The sequence below is a fragment of the Hemicordylus capensis genome, chromosome 1 (assembly GCF_027244095.1).
Source record: "Hemicordylus capensis ecotype Gifberg chromosome 1, rHemCap1.1.pri, whole genome shotgun sequence".
NCBI lineage: Eukaryota > Metazoa > Chordata > Lepidosauria > Squamata > Cordylidae > Hemicordylus > Hemicordylus capensis.
The window spans coordinates 364257234-364278540 of NC_069657.1; the positions used below are offsets into that span (position 1 = coordinate 364257234).

Here is a 21307-nt window from a genome sequence, read left to right on the forward strand (position 1 = left end):
TTCACTCTGAATAGTTTGCCCATATCTGATGGACTACCACTTAACTAGCTTGTGGAAGGAGGAAATATAATCAACCATGGGTGCAGCTATAATTGAGCGAATGGGTTCAAAGAATGCCCTAGTTCCACTCCTCCCTATTTTCTTCATTATCTCCCTCAGTCCAAGGTGCCACCAGAGTGAGGGGAGGACACAGACCCCCTCACTTCCAGCTACGCCCCTGTAATCAACAAAGTATGCATAGCATGCTTGTATGTACAGGTGTGTGCCAGATGTTTTTAGACATCAGCACACTCATCACACACACACACACACACACACACACACACACACACACACACACTATGCTTTCATTTTAATGGGTAAAGAGCCTATAAAAATCCAGACAAGATTCAAGGCTACTGGAAAAAATGGAGATAGCCACAACTGCCGAGGAGGGCAGGTCCAATGGACAAGCAGCAGTGACTCTTTTCCTCTTAGCAAGAGCATGAAAAAATATGCCTGCCAGTTCCCAAGCTGCCCTGATCAGTGTTCAGGACCTTTGCGGATTAGATTCCCCAATGCTATCAGAGTTCTAAAGGAGGACGGGAGGACACCTATTGAAGGGGGAGGGGGAGCAGAGAGTGCATGAACTGAGCCAGTGCCTCTGTTCATCACTCACATTGCCTCTTTTCAATGTAACATGCTTATTTATTCAACATTTGGAACACTTGATTTTCTAAGAACATTTGAATAAATGATGCCTATTTCCTGTAAAAGTGAGCAACGTCAATATCGGCAATGTAATCAAGGATCCAAATATTTTACACTGCTTCTCATTTTCAACTTTAAAATGTTTAAGTGTTATCTTGCTTTTGAAATCATTTGGTATAACTTTTACAGAAAGCCAGTAGCTCTGAGTTCAGAACTCAGTCCCAGCTACATCCCAAAAATGACCGTAAACTGGCACCTGAATATGACCTGCAATAGGGTATCAGTAGTTCACAGTTTATAGCTCAGTTAAGGCTCCCAGGTGCACGTACAGGGGTGTATATCAGTCAATCACACTTCAAAAGCTTGTGGCAGGAAACACCAGTGTGGAGCAGTGTCAAGAGTGCAGTTTCTCTTAGAAAACCAGTAGGAGAAACTCAACAGGGCAAGAAAAAATGAGATGCTGATCATCTGCTTTTGGCCAGAAATTTCCTTCCTTGTTTCTGTTCACAGAAATAAGGTTATTTTGATTCAGATCACAAAAGGACACTGTCCTAGAGTGCAAGTCAGGAAGGGTTTATCATCAAACATAGCAACTCAGTTTAAGAGGATTAAGCATCAGCCATGTCATCAAGCTGCTCAGGTAAGTGTATCTTAACTACATTTTTCTGGCCCACAAACATTTCTTTTATTTTTATTTATGAAAGAAGAAGAAGAAACCTTCCAGTTTTTAGTTTAGCAATATTCCATATCCTCATTTTGTTTTGTTTTTTCATCAGTAAAATAAGAGAGAATTTGGAAATTGAAATAATTATCCTGCATGATTTTGTTTTATTTTTTAAAAAAACTTTTTAACTGCTTGATGACTCCCATGTGCCAATAAACTTCCAAGGGGCGATACTATAAAATGCAGATGATATTTGCCCAAGTCAATATAAAGGATTCCTCAGGAGATTAATGATTCTTTAGGGAGGAGTTCAGCTAGCAGTTGCAGACAAGATGAACCTTGACAGTCTCTTTGGGAATCCCTGAAGTCTCAACATGGCTGTTTTCCCAAGCAATACATTCATATATAAAGGAAGGAGCTTGCCCAAATGCTTTGTCTTGCTTCTGTGAGAGAGATCTCTCTCCCCACAAAAACCATTCATATGCATTTGTTTCCTCAAGCCAGCTGGTTGGTGGGTAATGAAAAAGAAGTGCATCTACCCTTAGAGATTATCCAGTCAAATAAACTATCCCTCCTTGAGATACTTCCCTTCCCAAAAATGCTTCCCAAATTTGAAAGATACATAAGAAGAAAAAACACTCAGATGGGCAAAAGGTGAAAGCAAAATACATAATTATGAATCAGTCTGGCAGATAATTATGTGCAAGAAAATAATTTTTGTTTCATTTTACTGCTTTCATTTTTGGCAGCCATTTTTTGCCCACACTGCCCTGCTGCTGAAAGGAAGTGGTTACACTGTTGGAGTTCCTGCCAGGAGCTTCTGATACAATCAAGTTTACTTTACACATTTAAATTAATGGTAATGACGTTTCTGAAAACAGACACACATGCAGGCACATGCACACACACAATACTGCAGGGCATTCATTTTGAATGAGTACAGTTGGCTACAAATAATTTTTTTTTGTTGTTTTTTGCATTGGGTTCACATCTATTGGGTTTGTATTTGTATTGGGAACAAATGTATTGGGTTCCATTTGTTCCAGAAACATATACACATTCCAGCTGGCAGATGGTTTTTAAAAAGGAGGAGGCAACAGCTAACTCTTTGCCCTTCCTTCTGCTTAGTCTGTTCAAACCTTCAGTCAGGAATGAGCAAAGAGAGGCCCAGGCCAAATCTGGCCCTCTGAGGTGTATCAGCTGCTCTCTGGATGCCAGTGCTAAGCAGGCCCCACAGGGGAAGGATACTTGCTAGCAGGCCCTAGCCTACCACCTTCCTCCTCTTCCCTCAAGAAGGAGCTCCCGTCAAAATAGTTGCTGCCCAGGGCCCCACATACTGGCCTTTTGTACAATTTCTCACTCATAACAGAACAGCTTGTGGAAAGAAAGGATCTTGGAGACGTGTTGCAAACAAGCAAGCTGAAGCTGTTAGCAGATGAAATTTACAAGTGTTTAGCTTTATCGAAAGATGTGCAAGAGGTCAGTGTCTGTTTCAGTGTTCCCTGGGAGACATTAATACTTTCCACCCTTTGCAGGGCGGGGAAAGAGACTGGATGTTTATAAGGTGGCTTTATTCATTGGTGATATGCAGTTTCAAATATTTTTAGATTTAGGTTTTTAATGGTCTTTGATATTGTATTTTATCAGGGTTTTTATTCTTTCTTCATGCTGTATTTTAAGCCCTCCTGTGGAGCCAGATGGTAAGTTCTAAGTTCCAAAACAAGCATTAACAGACTGTAGCCTCCATTGGTTTATTCTGACATACTTAAGCTACAAGGAGCTCACAGAAATCTCAGACACTAAGACTTTTTATTTGGTTCTCATCAGTGATCCAGCATAAATCTATAGGATTCTTATGCTCTAATATTTGCACCATGTTTTGACTCTTAATTTTTATAGTGCACACAGAATTTTTAATTTCTGCAGAAAATAATTATAAGCACCAGCTATTCTCCTTCCTAGAGTTTAATGAGAAAGGAAGCAGTAGTGATTACCTTATCTGACTGAAACAGAAGGAGAACTTCAGGAGAGGATACAGGCAGCAGCCTGACCCACTATCCCAGTCGTGTATAACTAAATGCAGCACTTGCAAAACCTGACACAACTGACATTTGAACAAACTAAGCTTTCCCTCTTCCTGAGCTCTTTAATTATTCAAAATACCCAGATTGTGAGCCAGGACAGAAATGTATGATTTAGGAACTGCTGCAAACTGCCCTGGGCAAAATATATGGCAAAAATGCATTGCATACTGGAAATGTTTTGCTCAAAAATGGTACTAGATTGCAAGACTAAAGATAGCCTGTGAAACAGTACACTAAGACAAATGTCCCTGGGCTGCAGAAGTACAGGGGGCCACCACGGTGCCCCCTCCCCCAGGGCACCTCTCATCCCCCATTCCATTATCCCTCCCTCCCCCCCGCCACCACACTGGGTATGAACACCCAGTGAGCCCTCTCTAGCTGGTGAGCACTTTCTTTGATGGCTAGGTGCTTCCTTTTTCTCCTTTGCTGACTGGAGAGAGCAAGGAGCTGCCGTGCATTCATACCCAGCACCAGCCATGACCCCTGAGCCAACATGCTGATGCTAGGGGAAGGCGTGTGGCCAGCGCTGCGTAGTGCACTCGGTGGCGGCCTGTCCTGGGGCCACCAGAAACCTTGCTACAGCCATGGAATGCTTTCTGCTGTGTTGCAGAAAGTGTTAGAGCACTCACCAGATACAACAGATTCAATACAAGCAGTGCAGATTTTGGTATACCTGTTTAAAATTTCAAGCAAAATTCACTTTTTGGAGGATTTGCAGAAATCCTGTACAAGATCCATGTGTCAGATGCTGCAAAAGGCTTCAACTTTTCTCTAAACTGAGATAACTGAGCCTACATGTGTCTGTTTTCTTCTGGGGTACATAGGAACCATGAAGGGAGCAATACAGATTGAGACTGTGGCAGCAGCAAAAGGTTAAAACTTTCTTTCCCTTTTCTGCAGTCCCAGTCTGGATCATCTGGGACTGGGATCCAGTCCCAGTCTGGATAATCATCATCATCATCATCATCATCATCCCATCCCATGGCTTTCATTTAGGGGGAAAATCAAGCACAATAGCGCTAATGACATTCTTAACATAAAGTGTGGCTTGGCCCGGAATAATATTTTGGGCGGGTAGCTAAATATTTTCCCCTCTTCTTAACCTTCAACATCTACAACCATCTATCAATATAGGTGAATTTTATTTTTCTTTTATGTACTTATGGTATCATATGACAGACCTATGTATACATGCATGCATGCATGCATGCATACATACATACATACAGTTTTCACAGAACTGCAAGAACACACAGCAGAGAAGCAAGTCTGGTCTCTCTACTGCAGATTATTTGTCAGAGTGGCATCTTCTGCACTCGACAGGATGACATTTGAACAAGCCATTTGGCAAGTAGAAGCACACTAATTACTATAATACATACAGAATGAGGTGGCAGTGGCTGGTCTGAATATGGAGGGGGTGGCATCTCCGCATCTATTTCTTCATGCTCGCTCTCACTGTAGCACTCTGAAGCAGAAACACAACATTTTAAATGCATTATACACTCCATTTAATGCTTTGCAAACTAATGCACGCTTCTTCCAGGTAATGTTAGTGAAGGCAAACATATTGTCTCTGATTCAGTCATACATGATGTGGGTGATTTGTATGCAGAATGGGGGATTTTCTGAGTTTCCTAAATAGCAAATTCTCTCTCCTCTCATCACCACTGCATGGCAAATGACTTTTCAGAATGAGAATCAGAATCATTTTATTTGCGGCCATAAGCTAAACAGAATTAAAACTATTGACTGTTACCAGGTATATATATACAGCATAAAATAACTAAAAGATACACAATCAGTCTCATAAAACCCCATGATGAGAGGTCAATTTCATAACCCCATATAAAAATTTAGCAACCAGTTTGGTAATACTCTCATTAACATCAGCGAGACATAAATTAAGATAAAATGAGTCAGGCCTGCCTGGAAACTGATCAAATAAGGGGGTCAGTAATTCTTTCCTTGAGCCACGGAACAGAGGGCAGTACAGAAGTACATGAGCAACTGTTTCTAAACAGCCCTCACCACAAGAACATAGCCCCGTACATAACAGGGGCATCCCGAACATAACAGGGGCATCCTTGCAAAACCTTCTAATGAGCAAGGCAGAGGGTAAAACATTCAGCCTGGCTCTTGCAAAGGCTGACCTCAGTTTGACCAGACGAAGCGTGGAAAGATATTTGGTAGGATGATTACGAGCAGGAAGGGAAATACCAACATATATGGGAGAACAACATATATTCACTAGGGAGACAAGGCGTTGATACTCAATGTCTTTAAGACGTTGGATCGTAATAGCCTTGGCGCTGACATCGCAAATGACAAGGAGGATTAGGGCTCCTACTGTTACAAAAGAGGTAAGTTTTATCTAATTTGGTGACATATGAGACTTTAAGTCTTCTACACATATATGCACATGAGCACACACGGAGATCTAAAATAAATGTTAACGAATAGTTGCAAGATTGGGTAACTGACACACAACCTCAACATATGATGGGGGGATGTCATAAAAAGGCTTAATTCTGCATATCTACAGGTCGGAAGGTGGCCGGAAATGACCACGGAAGTGATTTCTGGCTGCCATCTTGTCAAATGGAGCCATTTTGTGGCTCGATTTGTTTTTTAAAATGTGTTTTTCCATTTAAAAAGGCAGAATTTGGCTTCAGGGGGGCACTGTTGGATCACTGGAGGCCCACAGAGCATGGCAGGGCACTTCATTTCACCCTTTTTGCCTGTTTTTCAACATTTTAAACCAATTTTTCAGACTTCCGAGATCCAATAGAGTCAATGACTGTATTCCTGTTTCGTAAGCACAGATAATGGAACTCCAACAAATACATTCGTCCACCTGTAATTCAATGCAGCCTCAAACAAACAAAAACAAACAAAAAGTAAACCTGTTTTCCATTTCCATCATTGACATGATTTGATTAGCATTGAGAGGGTTCAGCCAGCCCAGAACTATTGCTATCTGCATCCCCTTCCACTTTCCATTTGGTTCTTTCAGAATTTGGCTTCTTCTTGTAGCTGAGGACTTCCCCTACCTAGCTTGCTTCTCTTTTACTCTTCAGTTTATGGAGGGGAAGAATTGGCACAAATAGCCTTCTTCCCCAGAGAGGAAACGCCCAACGTTTTCAGTTCCTCCTCTGGTATGTCATGCTGGATAGCCATTTCCTCTGCTCTTGCTTGCTAAAGCAGATGGCTGAAGGAGATCTACAGCAGAAATATATCAAAACCTTAGGTATCTATAGGCCCATTTTGTGATGTTTTGGGGCAACCCCCCAGATATACATAATGCATACCTGCCAACTGCCCCATTTCTCCTGGAACAGACATGATTTTTGTTTTGGTTCCTGGCTGCATGGGGAGGCCTGCAAAAATCCTGTTTTTCTGCCACCTCCTTCTTCTTAGCCAGGCTGCCTCCTCCTCCTCCTCCTCCCCCACCCTCCAGTGTCATCTGCCAAAGTTTCATGAGAATCTGAAGTCTCCTCTCACAAGACCTCCAACAAGATCTGGGATCTCAAACTCAGATGGAGCTGGAGGAGGAAGGAGGAGGCAGCAGCTCTAGCAATGAGCATCCCAGAACCTCCTCCCAAGGGGCAGTGGCCAGATCTTGCCCAATAAAACCCCTGACCAAGAGGTGTGCTGCGTTTGAGCTTGTGAAGACTCTAATAAGAGAGAGCTATTTGACTTCTTCCGTTTTCTGGCCCAATTTCTTTTGAGAGAGCGCTGACCTTGCTTTTCAGGCCTATTTCTCCTATATTCCCTTCAGAATAGGATCTGATTTCATTTGAGAGCACATTTGCTTTTCAGAGCTATTTCTTCTCCAGTTTAATCCCTATAGGTCTAATTTCATAATCTTTGCTTTTCAGAGTTATCTCCAGTTTATACAGAATAGGATCTGATTTCCTTTGAGAACACACAGACTTGGCTTTTCAGAGCTATTTCTCCAGTTTATATTTCCTGCCGAATAGGGAAATGTTCTCTCCTATTTCTCAGGTTGAGGCAGTGTCCAGAAGCACTTTTTAATCAGCTTTGGCTGATAAATCAGCTATGCCCATGGAGGTAAATGACTTTAAAACAATGGTACATATGCTAGTAACCTCCAGACTTGACTACTGTAATGTACTCTACGTGAGGCTTCCTGTACATAGTTCAGAAACTACAACTGGCACAGAATGTGGCAGCCAGACTGGTTTCTAGGACTACTAACAGAAAAAACATGTTTTTAAAAGAACTGTACTGCTATTAATATGTTTCTAAGCAAAATACAAAGTGCTGACTATTACCTATAAAGCCCTTAATGGCTTGTGCCCAGGGTACTTAAGGGAATGCCTTTTTCATTATGAACCCTGTGCATCCTTTGTGATGAACCCTGTCACCTATTAAGATATTCTGGGGAGGTTTGTTTATATCGTTAAATTTTTATACCACCTTTCATTAAAACAATCTCAAGGTGGTTTACAAAATGTTTAAAGCAATATACGACTATAAAACAGTTACACAATATAAATATTAAATTGGAATATAAAAATACAAATCTAATTAAAAGTTTAAAAAACATACACAATGAGACCATAATGTGCAGGGCAGCAGCAACAAAAAGAACACTCATACAAAGCCAAGATTTAACTTCCTTTCTAAAAACTGTGATGGAGACTAAGGAGCGGACGCCCAGTAAAAGAGCATTCCAAGGTCTGGGGGCTATAACTGAGAAGGCCCTGTCCTGCATGCATGACAGCTGAGCCTCCCTCTTTGTTGACACGTGGAGCAGAGTACCCTCCAATGACCTCATCAAGCAGGCAGAAACCCTTGGGAGAAGGTGGCCCCTCAGTTATCCAGAGCCAAAATGGGCTTTACAGGTCAAAACCAGCACCTTGAATTGAACCCAGAAACAAATTCTTCAAGGGCAGCCCCACACAGAGTGCATTACAGTAATCCAGCCATGACCTCACTAAGGCATGGGAAATTGTGGCCAGATCTGCCTTCTAGATAAAGGGACACAGCTGGCTCACTAGCTGAAGCTGTGCAAAGGCATCTGAGCTTCCAAAAGCAGAACCAGGTCCAGCAATATGCCCAAACTGCACACCTGCTCTTTCAAGGGGAGCGCAACCCCATCCAGTACCGGTAGAATCCCCGCATCCCGATTGGCTCTCTTAGTGAGCAAGAGCACTTCCACCTTGTCTGGATTCAATCTCAGTTTATTAGCCCACATCCAACCCATAAATGTCTCCAGTCCCCAATTCAGGACATCCACTGCCTCCCTAGGATCAGGTGATAAGGAGAGATAGAGCTGAATATCATCTGCATATTGCTGACAATTCAGTCCATGTCCCCAGATGACCTCCCAGGAATTTCATGTAGATGTTAAACAGCATGAGAGACAAAATCGAACCCTGCAAGAACCCTGAAATGTACTGAAATAATTTGTGGGAGCATCATTGAAAAGATACAAAACAAACAGTGCAACATGCATAACATGCATGGGAAGGAAACACTGGCAAAAATCACTCCTTTCTTGTCGCACATACATTTTTTTCTTTCATGTACAACATTAGTTGGGATGTCACTTTTTTGTGTCTGTGTTTCTCTGCACCTCAACTCCTTTTCTATAAGTATATTCAGACAATTCATTCATAGCTATTCATGCAGTGTTGGGTGAAAAAAGAAAAGTGTTCTTTGATACTGACTGTTCATACATTGTGAATAAGCTATCATGGAAAAAATCAAGAAAAGCAGATTGAAAAAAGCAGGCTGTGAGAGGATAATTGCAATTTCCATGATGTAGCCCATGTAAACAGGAGCAGCATGCACACACACCTCAAGTTCTCACTTCACACCTAGCATGGAAGTGAAACATCAAGCTACTTTGGTTACTAGTGAGTCATTCCTTATCTTGTTTCATGTATTAGGGCAAGATGTCACACCCTTCCAAGCTCCACAGCAAGGAGACATCTAGCATCTTGTTTCTGCTAGTAAAATAGGGGTCATTTGTGGGTAGGCTTGACCCAGTCAAGTATTCAGTGCTTGTGCGCTCTCTCTCTCTCTCTCTCTCTCTCTCTCTCTCTCTCTCTCTCTCTCTCTCACACACACACACACACACACACACACACCCTCAAGTAGGCATTGCTTCTCAGCATGGGCAAATCTCTTTTCAGAATGCATGCGTATTTGAGCATAGTGTCCATCGCCTATCACTATTAATAACTAAAACTAAAGAAATGAGGAAAGGTGGTCGGGGAGGAAAATAATGCTAGCTAGACTGAGGAGTGATGAGGTCAAAGCAAAACTAAGCTGGTGGTAACTCTAGCCATTGCCAGCATTATTAGAGCTCACAGAAAGCTCAGGCAGAAGAGAAGAGAAGTGCACCACATGACTCTTGTTCTGGAGTTTGCTCACCATTAATTATGAGTCCTTAAGTGCACATACAATGGCCAGCATCCTGATTAAGCATGTGGCACCAGCAAGAAGCATCCCAGCTGCAGAGAGCTTCCTTAGCTCCACAGCTCCTATCAGGCAAGGAGGGGCAATTTCCACTGTTCTTCTCCCAGAAGTGAATTCTGTCACTTTAAAATATTCCCTAAGGATTGTGTAAACCTGAGGGCCATATGTGAGGAGCCAGCGTGGTGTAGTGGTTAGAGTGCTGGACTAGGACCGGGGAGACCTGAGTTCAAATCCCCATTCAGCCATGATACTTGCTGAGTGACTCTGGGCCAGTCACTTCTCTCTCAGCCTAACCTACTTCACAGGGTTGTTGTGAGGAGAAACTTAGTATGTAGTACACTGCTCTGGGCTCCTTGGAGGAAGAGCGGGATATAAATGTAAAAATAAATTTAAAAAAATAAAATGTGTGTTTTTATTCATGGCTGGCAGAACACTTTACTTATAGGTATAGGTAAGAATGGAGGCCTTAGACTGGAAATCGCTACAGAAACCTTGGCCTATTATCAGAAGTTCATTGCTCCGCTACAGTTGTTAAACTACGGCAGTATTTCCAAACGTAGCAAGAATCCTAAATATTCAGCTGTGAGTGATTGGAACATGGTTCATAGGATGATCTGCTTTATCTCAGTAAAAGTCTTCATGGGAAAAAAAATAGAGAGAGATTCCTTCCCCAAAACTATCATTTGAACATACCTTCTTCATTCTTTTTACTGGCTTGTTTCTCAAGGACAGCCATACCTAGTTTATTTAGCCATCTGCAATTTAAAAGAAAAGAGATTTTTACAAAATGGAATATTCAAGCTATGCCAAAACAAGTTTGTAGCATTATAGGTATATAGGTATGGTGACCAAACCACATCATCATAAACTCCAAGTTCAGAAAATAAGAAAATCTAAACAAAAGAAAGCCTATGTATCAAATACAGGTATTAGAATTATACAACCAAGTCAGAATGATTGAAGATTTTCATTGATATCTTCTTCTATTATATGTGGAAGATATGGAAGCAATCAGGATATATAGCAGGGCTGATCAACTTTGGCCCTCCAACTGTTTTTGAACTACAGCTCCCAGAATCCCAGCCATAGTGGGCAGTAATAAGGGATGATGGGCGTTGTAGGCCAATAGGAGGAGGGCCGAAGTTGAGAAGCCCTGATATATAGCTTGCTTTTAGCTTATAGCAGCGACACCTTAAGTGGTGCAGCAGGGAAATGCTTGACTAACAAGCAGAAGGTTGCCAGTTCAAATCCCCACTGGTACTATATCGGGCAGCAGTGATATAGGAAGATACTGAAAGGCATCATCTCATACTGCACGGGAGGAGGCAATAGTAAACCTCTCCTGTATTCTACCAAAGACAACCACAGGACTCTTTGGAGTCGGCATCGACTCGATGGCACACTTTACCTTTACTTAGCTTATAGCACATTATAACCAGGATGTTCACACACTGAATCCTTCCATCTGCTATGTTCCAGGGGCAGAGTCATAATTGTGTGAATGGGTTCAAAGAACCCAGGGATTGCACGTCGCACCTTTTAAAGGCAGGGAGAGTCACTCCCAGCCAGGCTGTGAACACAGTGCTGGCCAGACTTTGCTCACAAATGGGGCCACGCAACCCCATTTGTGAGCTAAGCTACTCCCACTGCGTTTGACGCAGATGCAGGGGGCACGGTTTAACTACTCATGCTGCATCTGAAATCAGACGTGTGTGATGCAGCGGGTAGGGGTAGGGCAGTGGTGGCGGGCTGAACCCGGGCTGCTGCTGGTTTCCCTCCGCCCCTGCTGAGTTCCATTTCATATTATGAAAGCTTGAGATTGAAGTCATTGCATAAATAAATATACTACTGTTCCTGTTGAGAACCAGGGAAACAACATGCTGCTGAAGATATTACAGCTACTTACATCTTCATTTCTTCCACATTCTCTGCTGCAAAATAAAATGTCTTGATCTGTGGATGGATGATCTTCATAGCACTTTCACAAAAAGGAGAAGAAATTAAATATTTATTCATATCACACACACACAATTCAATTTTATAAATGAATGTGTAGACACGTTTTCAAAATAAAGCATAGTAATTTACCCAAGATGTAGTTATCTCAGAATAAAAGTAAATACAAGTGGTGTTTCAAGTATTAGGAATATGGTGGGTCAATTCATCTCTTTTCCATGTCCCTCACTTGGATAAAAATGCCACATTTGCCAAAGACACAAGCATATTCTCTCAAGTACAGAGGATTTAGAAGTCTGTGAGGTAGGCAGTGGTGGGAACTTTCAACAAAGGGAATGGGGGATCTTATGATCATGAGTGCATGGCATGTAAGAGAATGCAAGGCCATTCACATGTCATTTAGGAGTAAATGGCCTTGCAACTCACTTTCCTTCCTGAACTGTGGAGGAGAGAAAAGGCATTGGGATGAAAGATATTCTACGTTAAAATCATTAGTTTATTTTGAATAAGAAAAGCCAGCGATCTTTCACATATGAGTTCAGACTGAAGGCAGCTCATTCTGTTCAGTTTGAATAAGTGAGAGCAATGCTTACCCCTTGGAAGCCAAATAATCAAAATGTCTATTGCATTTTCATGGATTTGCAACCACTGTCTTAGGAACATAGGAAGCTGCCATATACTGAGTCAGACCATTGATCTATCTAGCTCAGTATTGCCTACACAGACTGACAGTGGCTTCTCCAAGGTTTCAGGCAGTAGTCTCTCTCAGTCCTATCTTGGAGATGCCAGGGAGGGAACTTGGAATCTAGATGCTCTTCCCAGAGCGGCTCCATCCCCTAAGGGGAATATCTTACAGTGCTCACACTTCTAGTCTCCCATTCATATGTAACCAGGGCATACCCTGCTTAGCTAAGGGGACAATTCATGCTTGCTACCACAAGACCAGCTCTCCTCTCTTATAGTATCTTATCTTAAGATACTATAAATCCTAGCCTCGTTCATCCCAATGTACTCTATCAGTCTGAAACGCAGACTACGCTGGAGATCTACTGCCAATGGCATAGCCACCACTGGAGGGGGGGGCGGGAACAAATGTTCCTGGACTGCTGGGATCTGGGGGGTCGCCATGGCACCCCTCCCCAGGGAACCCTCTTGTCATCCTTCCACACCCACCAGGCAAATGAAGTGCTCACTGGAAGGAAGCGTAAGGCATGGCCTCTCTCCCACTCTTTCCCAGCTGGTGAATGAAATGCTAGTTGGGTGTTTTCTCTTTCTCCATCATTTTTTACTTAGCAGAGGAAGAGCAACTGGCCCTCTCCATCCCCAGCACAGCATCCCTCCAGTAGCTGTTACTGGTGTCTATCTTATATTTCTTTTTTTAGATTGTGAGCCCTTTGGGGACAGGGAGCCATTTTATTTATTTATATCCATGTAAACCGCTTTGGGAACTTTTGTTGAAAAGCGGTATATAAATATTCAGAGAGAGAGAGGCGGGGGGGGGAGAGAGAGAGAGAGCGCGCGCACGCAGCTGGCACTTCATTCACCAGTTGGGGAAATTGCTGGATAGGGGCCACACAATCCCCTCTTCCAGATTCTGGTCACGCCCCCTGCATCAGTGTGTCTGACATCGATGCAGGGGGCGTGGCTGGCATGGGCCGTTGTGAGGCGAGAGGCCACCAGCAGCAAGCTCCCTACTACGCCTCTGGCTACTGCTTTCATATCCTGCCTCCCAGAGGCATCTGGCTGGTCATTGTGGGAATCAGGATGCTGGCCTAGATGGACTTCAGTATGAGTCAGAATATTCTCACTCTGACTTCTAGAATTTCATTTGCCCCAAGCTGGACTTACTGCTTTTTCTTGCATTCTATCGCTTTATCCACTGTGAAGTTTGGAAGGCTGAGGAATCCTTCGGCTTTCTCGGCCTATGATAAAATAAACCATCAATATCAGCCCATACTAAAGTATAACATATTTACTGAAATCAGGCACTGGAAATGTACTGAACTTCAAATCACTTTTCTTATAGCAAGAAATTCTAGCTGGTTGAGAATGTAACCTGCTTTACAATTTAGGTGTGGGGAAGGAAGTGACAATCCTAGCATTCTTGAGCATTTTGTGGGGAACAGGTAGGCAATGGTGAGATATGTGAAGGGCCTTTGCTGTGTTTCCATGCAATAAGGAAAGTAACAACACTACATAGGACTGTAGAAAAAGCTCATCTCACTAGCAACCACACACTGCACTGATGCTGAATATGTTGCAAAAACCAGTTGTACAATGCTGTGAGCAAAAACACACAGAAGCAAGAATTCAGTTCTTTCCTGAAAAAAACAAAAAGCAAACATGAAGTTAGGGTGGATTTAGATGAACATTTATACGCATGGAGTGGCGTTGGGCAGCGGCAGAGGGGACTTCCACAGTTAACAGTGTGGGAAGGGTGACTTCCATCCCTATCACACTGAAAGGTACTCATCCAATAGCACAAATGTCACTGACAGCACACTACTACAAAAATGCATTTGGGCAAAGCATTATCAGTGACATCTTATACAATCATGCACCCATCTCTCTGCATGGAGGGGCAGAAATCTTCCAGAACACGCTGTGGCTATTGGGAGCGGGGTTGATTTGACTTAAATCAAATTGATTTGGATTTCTTCACAGAAGAACTCAATTTTAATTATTTAAATCACAATTTAAATTACTAGTCAGGAAGCTACTATTTAATCAGCATTTTCTATAAAAGTACATTCTTGTTGTCTATATTTCATAACCATCCAAGCAGATGACATTTCATTTTATTGAAACACACTGTTTTGTGTGTGTCAGTCCTTAATTGTGAAAAGCTCTGGATATTGACAGACCTATGCAAGTTTAATCAGGAGGAAGACCTATTTTGTTCAATGGAGCTTATTTCCAAATAGGTATTTCCAAATAGGCATATGATTGGAGCCTTCACATTCAAGAAGTGATCTTGCTTAGTACCTTTGCATGTGTGCACAGAGAGGCAAACAGAAATATGTCTCTTGTCACTAAGCAGACATAATTCTGTACTGCATGCAAGCTGCATGACCAAAGGTTTTGGATTATGCTCATACACACGTGGACAAATTTGTTGGTACCCTTACGGCTCACTGAAAAAGTGTTTTATGTCTCCTGAAAAGTGATTAAATGAAAAGCAATTGTCCCATGTATACCTGCACGCCTTTGATATGTCATCGAGTAAAGCAAAGCAAGTGTGAAAAGAGTTAAAGTATTGCTTATTCTACAAAGATATTCTAAAGTGGCCTGGACACATTTGTTGGTACCCCTAGAAAAGATCATAAATAATTGGATTAGAGTGATTTTTCAAATTAGCAGTTTTCTTTAACTAGTATAACACATGTCTCCAATCGTGCAATCAGTCATTCAGCCTATTTAAATGAAGAAAAGTAGTCTCTGCTGTTTGGTATCATTGTGTGTCCCACAATGAACATGGATCAGAGAAAACAAAGGAGAAAGTTGTCTGAGGAGATCAGAAAGAAAATTATAGACAAGCATGTTAAAAGCAAAGGCTATAAGACTATCTCCAAGCAGTTTGATGTTCCTGTGACAACAGTTGCAAACATTATTAAGAAGTTCAAGGTCCATGGGACTGTAGTCAACCTCCCTGGACACGGCTGCAAGAGAAAAATCGACCCCGAAAAATCGAGAATGGTCAGAAGGAAAGTGAGAATGGTAGACAAAAAGCCAAGGACAACTTCCAAAGAGATACAAGCTGAACTCCATGGTCAAGGTCCATTAGAGTCTGATCGCACCATCCATCACTTTTTGAGTGACAGTGGGCTCAATGGAAGAAGACCCAGGAGGACTCCACTGTTAAAAGAAAAACATAAAAAAGCCAGACTGAAATTTGCTAAAATGCATATTGACAACCCACAATACTTCTGGGAGAATGTCCTTTGGACAGATGAGACAAAACTGGAACTTTTTGGCAAGTCACATCAGCTCTATGTCCACAGATGAAAAAATACACCATACCTACCGTGAAACATGGAGGAGGCTCAGTTATGTTTTGGGGCTGCTTTGCTGTGTCTGGCACCGGGTGCCTTGAGTCTGTGCAAGGAACAATGAAATCTCAAGACTATCAAGACATTCTGGAGCGAAACGTACTGCCCAGTGTCAGAAAGCTCTGTCTCAGTAGCAGGTCATGGATCCACCAACAGGATAATGACCCAAAACACACAGCTAAAAGCACCCAAGAATGGCTAAGAAAAAAACATTGGACTATTCTGAAGTGGCCTTCTATGAGCCCTGATTTGAATCCTATCGAACATCTATGGAAAGAACTGAAACATGTAGTCTGGAAAAGGCACCCTTCAAACCTGACACAGCTGGAGCAGTTTGCTCAGGAAGAGTGGGCCAAATTACCTCTTGACAGGTGCAGAAGTCTCACTGAGAGCTAAAGGTATCGCTTGTTTGCAGTGATTGCCTCTAAAGGTTGTGCAACAAAATATTAGGTTAAGGGTCCCATCAGTTTTGTCCTTGCCATTTTCATCTGTGTTATTATTTGAAATATTCTGTTGCATCAAAACTCTAAAGCAAAGTCTGATTTTTGTTAAATGTGGAATAAACTGATGGGTGACAATTACTTTTGTCACTTTCAAGTTATTTCAGAGACAATTGTGGGTTTTTTCGTGGAGGGGTACCAACACATTTGTCCACGTGTGTGCATAGTACAAGGAGAAAGGTTATATGCATGCTTGTTCAAAAATTTTAAATGGATTTAAATGGATTTTAAATGTCTATAAATCATCTAATCCATGATTTATAGCAAAGATTTAAATAGATTCAATTTCTTAAAAATTAAAAAAAAAACACCAATCCACCCTTATATCAACCTATCCCACCCCTAGTCAGCATTCCAAAGGAGAAATGGCTTGTATCTGATTGGCCAGATGAAGGAACAGGGCCAAAGTGTAGACTGAATACATTTCAAATCCTAATAAGTACTTATTTTATCTCAAAGCTTACTGAAGGACTTGTAGACACATCAACCTGCTGTTGCTATGTTACAGCTCCCTGCATCTGGGCAACTGAAGAAGATTTTGCTTTCCAATGAACCGAACTCATGAACACACACACACACACACACACACACACACACACACACACACACACACACAGAGAGAGATGCTATTAAAAGAAATAATGTTCCTCTCGTCATACTCCCATCATCTTGTTTGCTTGTGACAAGCGTGTTTTTCTCCTTGTTTATAATCTGTAACACACACACACACACACACACAACCTGTCACAAGCAAGCAAGATGATGGGAGGATGACAGATGGAACATGGTGTCTTTTAATAGTCTCTGCCCCCAAAAGATGCAGCATTGCATTGTCTCCTTGCTTATTATCTGCGCTGTGCATTCAATAAACTAAGTGGGAAGGGATTTTCCCTGGGCCCTCACAAAACAGTAAGATGTCAGGCAGCCCCCACTTTTCTGAAACCACAGAAAATTACAGATGATGAGTGATGATAAAGTTTCCTCTGGCTTTGTGATGAAATGGACCTTATAGCACAGGAAGCTTTTGAACTTTTAAACTGAAGCTGAAGAGATTGTCCGTCTAGTTTTAATAGGAACACCTGCTGTCAACAACAACAAATATTTATATATTGCTTTTCAACAAAAGTTTCCAAAGCGGTTTACATAGAGAAATAATAAATAAATAAGATGGATCCCTGTCCCCAAAGGGCTCACAATCTATTAAGAAATATAAGATAGACACCAGTGACAGTCACTGGAGGTAAGAACATAAGAACAGCTCTGCTGGATCAGATCCATTGCCCATCTAGTCCAGCATCATGTTTCACACAGTGGCCCACCAGATGCTACTGGAAGCCTACAGGCAGGAGTTGAGGGCATGCCCTCTCTCCTGCTCTTACTCCCCTGCAACTGGTATTCAGAGGCATCCTGCCTCTGAGGCTGGAGGTGGCCTATAGCCCTCTAACTAGTAGCCATTGATAGACCTCTCCTCCATGAAGATATCCAAACCCCTCTTTAAAACTTCCAATCCAGGTGTTGTAGCCTTGCCTCATAAGGAAGGTGCTCTAGGCTCCTGATCATCTTGGTTGCCCTCATATGCACCTTTTCCAGTTCTACAATGTCCTTTTTTAGATATTGTGACCAGAATTGTAGGCAGTGGTCCAGGTGTGGCTGCACCATAGTTTTGTATAAGGGCATTATAATATTAGCAGTTTTGTTTTCAATCCCCTTCCTAATGGGTTAGGCCTTGGGTTAGGGTGGTATAAAAATGTGCTAAATAAATAAATAAATAAATAAATAAATAATGATCCCTTGCATGGAATTGGCCTTTTCCACAGCTGCCGCACATTGAGTCAACACTTTCAATAAGCTGTCCACCATGACCCCAAGATCCATCTCCTAGTCAGTCACCAACAGCTCAGATTCCATCAACATATACTTGGAGTTAGGGTTTTTCATCCCAATGTGCATCACTTTACACTTGCCAACACTGAACCACATTTGCAATTTTGTCGCCCACTCACCCAATTTGGAGAGACCCTTTTGGAGCTCCTCACAATCCGTTATGGATTTCACTATCCGAAGGAGTTTGGTATCATCTGCAAATTTGGCCACCTCGCTGCTTACTCCTACTTCTAGATCATTTATGAATAAATTAAAAAGCACCGGTCCCATTACAGATCCCTGGGGGACCCCACTTCTTACTTCCCTCCATTGTGAAAACTCTCCATTTATACCTACCCTCTGTTTCCTGTCCTTCAACCAGTTAGCAATCCACACATGTACTTGTCCCCTTATCCCATGACTGCTACATTTTCTCAGGAGTCTTTGATAAGGAACTTTGTCGAAAGCTTTTTGGAAGTCCAGGTATACTATGTCAAACTGTATCACCTTTATTCACACGCTTGTTGACACTCTCAAAGAACTCCAAAAGGTTTGTGAGGCAAGGTTTACCTTTGCAGAAGCCATGCTGGTTCACTCCCAGCAGGGCCTGTTCTTCTGTGTCCTTTACAATTTTATCCTTGACGATGCTTTCCATCAATTTGCCTGGATCGGATGTTAAGCTAACTGACCTGTAATTTCCCGGATCGCCCCTAGATCCCTTTTTGAAAATCAGTGTTACATTTGCTACTTTCCAGTCCTCCAGTACAGAGCCTGATTGCAGGGATAAGTTATATATTTTAGCAAGGAGGCTGGCAATTTCACATTTGAGTTCTTTCTTTTTCTTTATTCGATTTCTATACCGCCTTTCCAAAAATGGCGCAGGGCATTTTACACAGAGAAATAACAAATAAATAAGATAAATAAAATGGATCCCTGTCCCCAAAGGGCTCACAGTCTAAAAATAAACATAAGATAGACACCAGCAACCGTCACTGGAAGTATTGTGCTGGGGGTGGATAAGGCTGGTTACTCACCCCCTGCTAAATAAAGAGAATCACCACGTTAAAAGGTGCCTCTTTGCCAAGTTAGCAGGGGTTCTTTGAGGACTCTTGGATGGATGCCATCCGGCCCTGGAGATTTGCTAGTTTTCAGTTTTTCCAGACAGTTTAGAACATCATCTCTTGTCACTTCTATCTGACTCAGTTCTTTAGCCTCCATCCCTAAAAGGCCTGTTTCAGGAACAGGTATATGCTCAGTATCCTGTGCTTGGTACTCTGCTGGGGGTGAATGGGGGCAGATATTCTCTCCCTGATAAATAAAGAGAATCACCATGTTAAAAAGGTGCCTCTTTGCCCAGAGGCCACATATTCCTGCCCGTGTCTTGAGGTAATCTTTCGAGATCCTCCACCAGGTGCCCTGACCTTCAAAGAACCTCCTTTGCTGCAGTAGCCCACTTATAGAGTCCCCTCTCTAGGGAAGCCTGCTGGGCACCTACACAATTGTCCTTTAAGCACCAGGCCTTTTAGAAACAATATCCTAAATTAAACTCCCCTGGGAGAAAACCTGTAATCTATGTCCAGCCTCTAGGGACAAAACAAATATTTTTGTCTTTGGCAGCTAAATGACAGTTCCATCTCCTAATGTGCAAGCAAAAACTTCAACAACCATTTCCTCCACCCCATCCCGCCACAGTTATTCATTCCAAAACACAGTTTCGCAATACAGTACCACAAATATATTTCCTGCAACACAGGACTGTCTGAGCATGAGGCTCTAAGCTGAGACATACTCTTGGGGGCCTTCATTGACTCATAAATCACACTATTTCCTGCATATGCACAACCACAGGGAAACACTTCCCTTATCACTTAATGAACTTGTACCTCTTGTACACAAGAGATATTGATGCGAGCAAATCATTTCAGTTCAAGCCCTTATTTTGTGATAGGTTTAGGAAGTCTGAGGTCAGCTAGATGGAGAAAGAAATTCACTCTTTCCCCAGTATTACAAGGTGAGACTGCCTGTGTGGCTTAATTCTTAAGAAATAGGGCTGCTGTGTTGCTCTGAGGAAATCTCTAAGCAATTTACGGCTCTTTTTACTGGCATATACTTTTTCTTTAACCTGTACCTTAGGTAGGGAGATCACTTTGTAAAGAGGTGCTTTATCAATGGCAAGGATCCATTGCTGGGCCCAGATAAACCAGAGGATTCAAATGGAAACAGGTGTTCCTTGAGGAATGCCAAAACCAGACTGTGTAGGCCTCTAGAAGGTCAAAAGCAGCACCTTAAATTGTGTCCAGAAACAAACTGGCAACCAATGTAGCTCTTTCAATACTGAGGGGAAATGATCCTTGTGGCTGGCTGGCCCTAGACTGGGGTGGCCAACTTGAGGCTGTCCAGCCATTGCTTGACTACAACTCCCATCCTCCCCAGCAGCAACTGAGACAAAAGCTGGGTTGTTGCATTATAAATAGTCTTTAAGGGTAACGACATATAAAACACATTAAAACAACCCAGTCTAGATGGTTTTCATGGCATGTATAACAGTAAGTGGGATAGTTGATGAACTAGCTGATGCTCATTAAAAAAGACACTCCCAGCCATAGAAACCGCCAGAAACAATGCCTGGATCAAGAGCACACCCAAAATGTGAACTTGGTCTTTAAGTCGGAGCGGAGACCCCCACCACCACCACCATTCACAATAGGCGAATCACATACTCCAAAGTCAGCTGGACCTCCCATTAATGTCTCCAGTCTTATCTAGATTGCCCTTGAGTTTGTGATTTATTTTATTTATTTATTTAAAACAATTCTATCCAGCCTTTAGAAAGGCAGTTTCCAAGACAGCTAACAACAAAAATGAAAACAGTCCATTTTAAAACAAATACAGAAATAAAAAGAACAAGAAGGCAAATAATAAAACCATCAGCAACAAACCATCAAGAAAACAATAAAGCACTCATACAGCACATGACCAACAGCAGAACCTGTTTAGGGAACCCACCACCACAACTGTAACACAAATGTAAAACCACAGCTAGTGTAA

At 42.2% G+C, this 21307-nt stretch overlaps 1 protein-coding gene across 5 annotated transcripts in view; it reads right to left on the minus strand.

Annotated features, from left to right (window-relative positions):
• Nucleotides 1-21307, minus strand: part of IPCEF1 (interaction protein for cytohesin exchange factors 1) — a 58537-nt gene that overhangs the window by 11754 nt on the left and 25476 nt on the right. For all 5 annotated transcript variants that reach the window (XM_053293411.1, XM_053293429.1, XM_053293404.1 and 2 more), the window contains 4 exons: nt 13696-13769; nt 11798-11869; nt 10585-10646; nt 4821-4906 (listed from right to left, as the gene is read on the minus strand). In XM_053293411.1, the coding sequence (XP_053149386.1) occupies nt 4821-4906; nt 10585-10646; nt 11798-11869; nt 13696-13769 (294 nt within the window). The remainder of the gene's footprint in view (nt 1-4820; nt 4907-10584; nt 10647-11797; nt 11870-13695; nt 13770-21307) is intronic.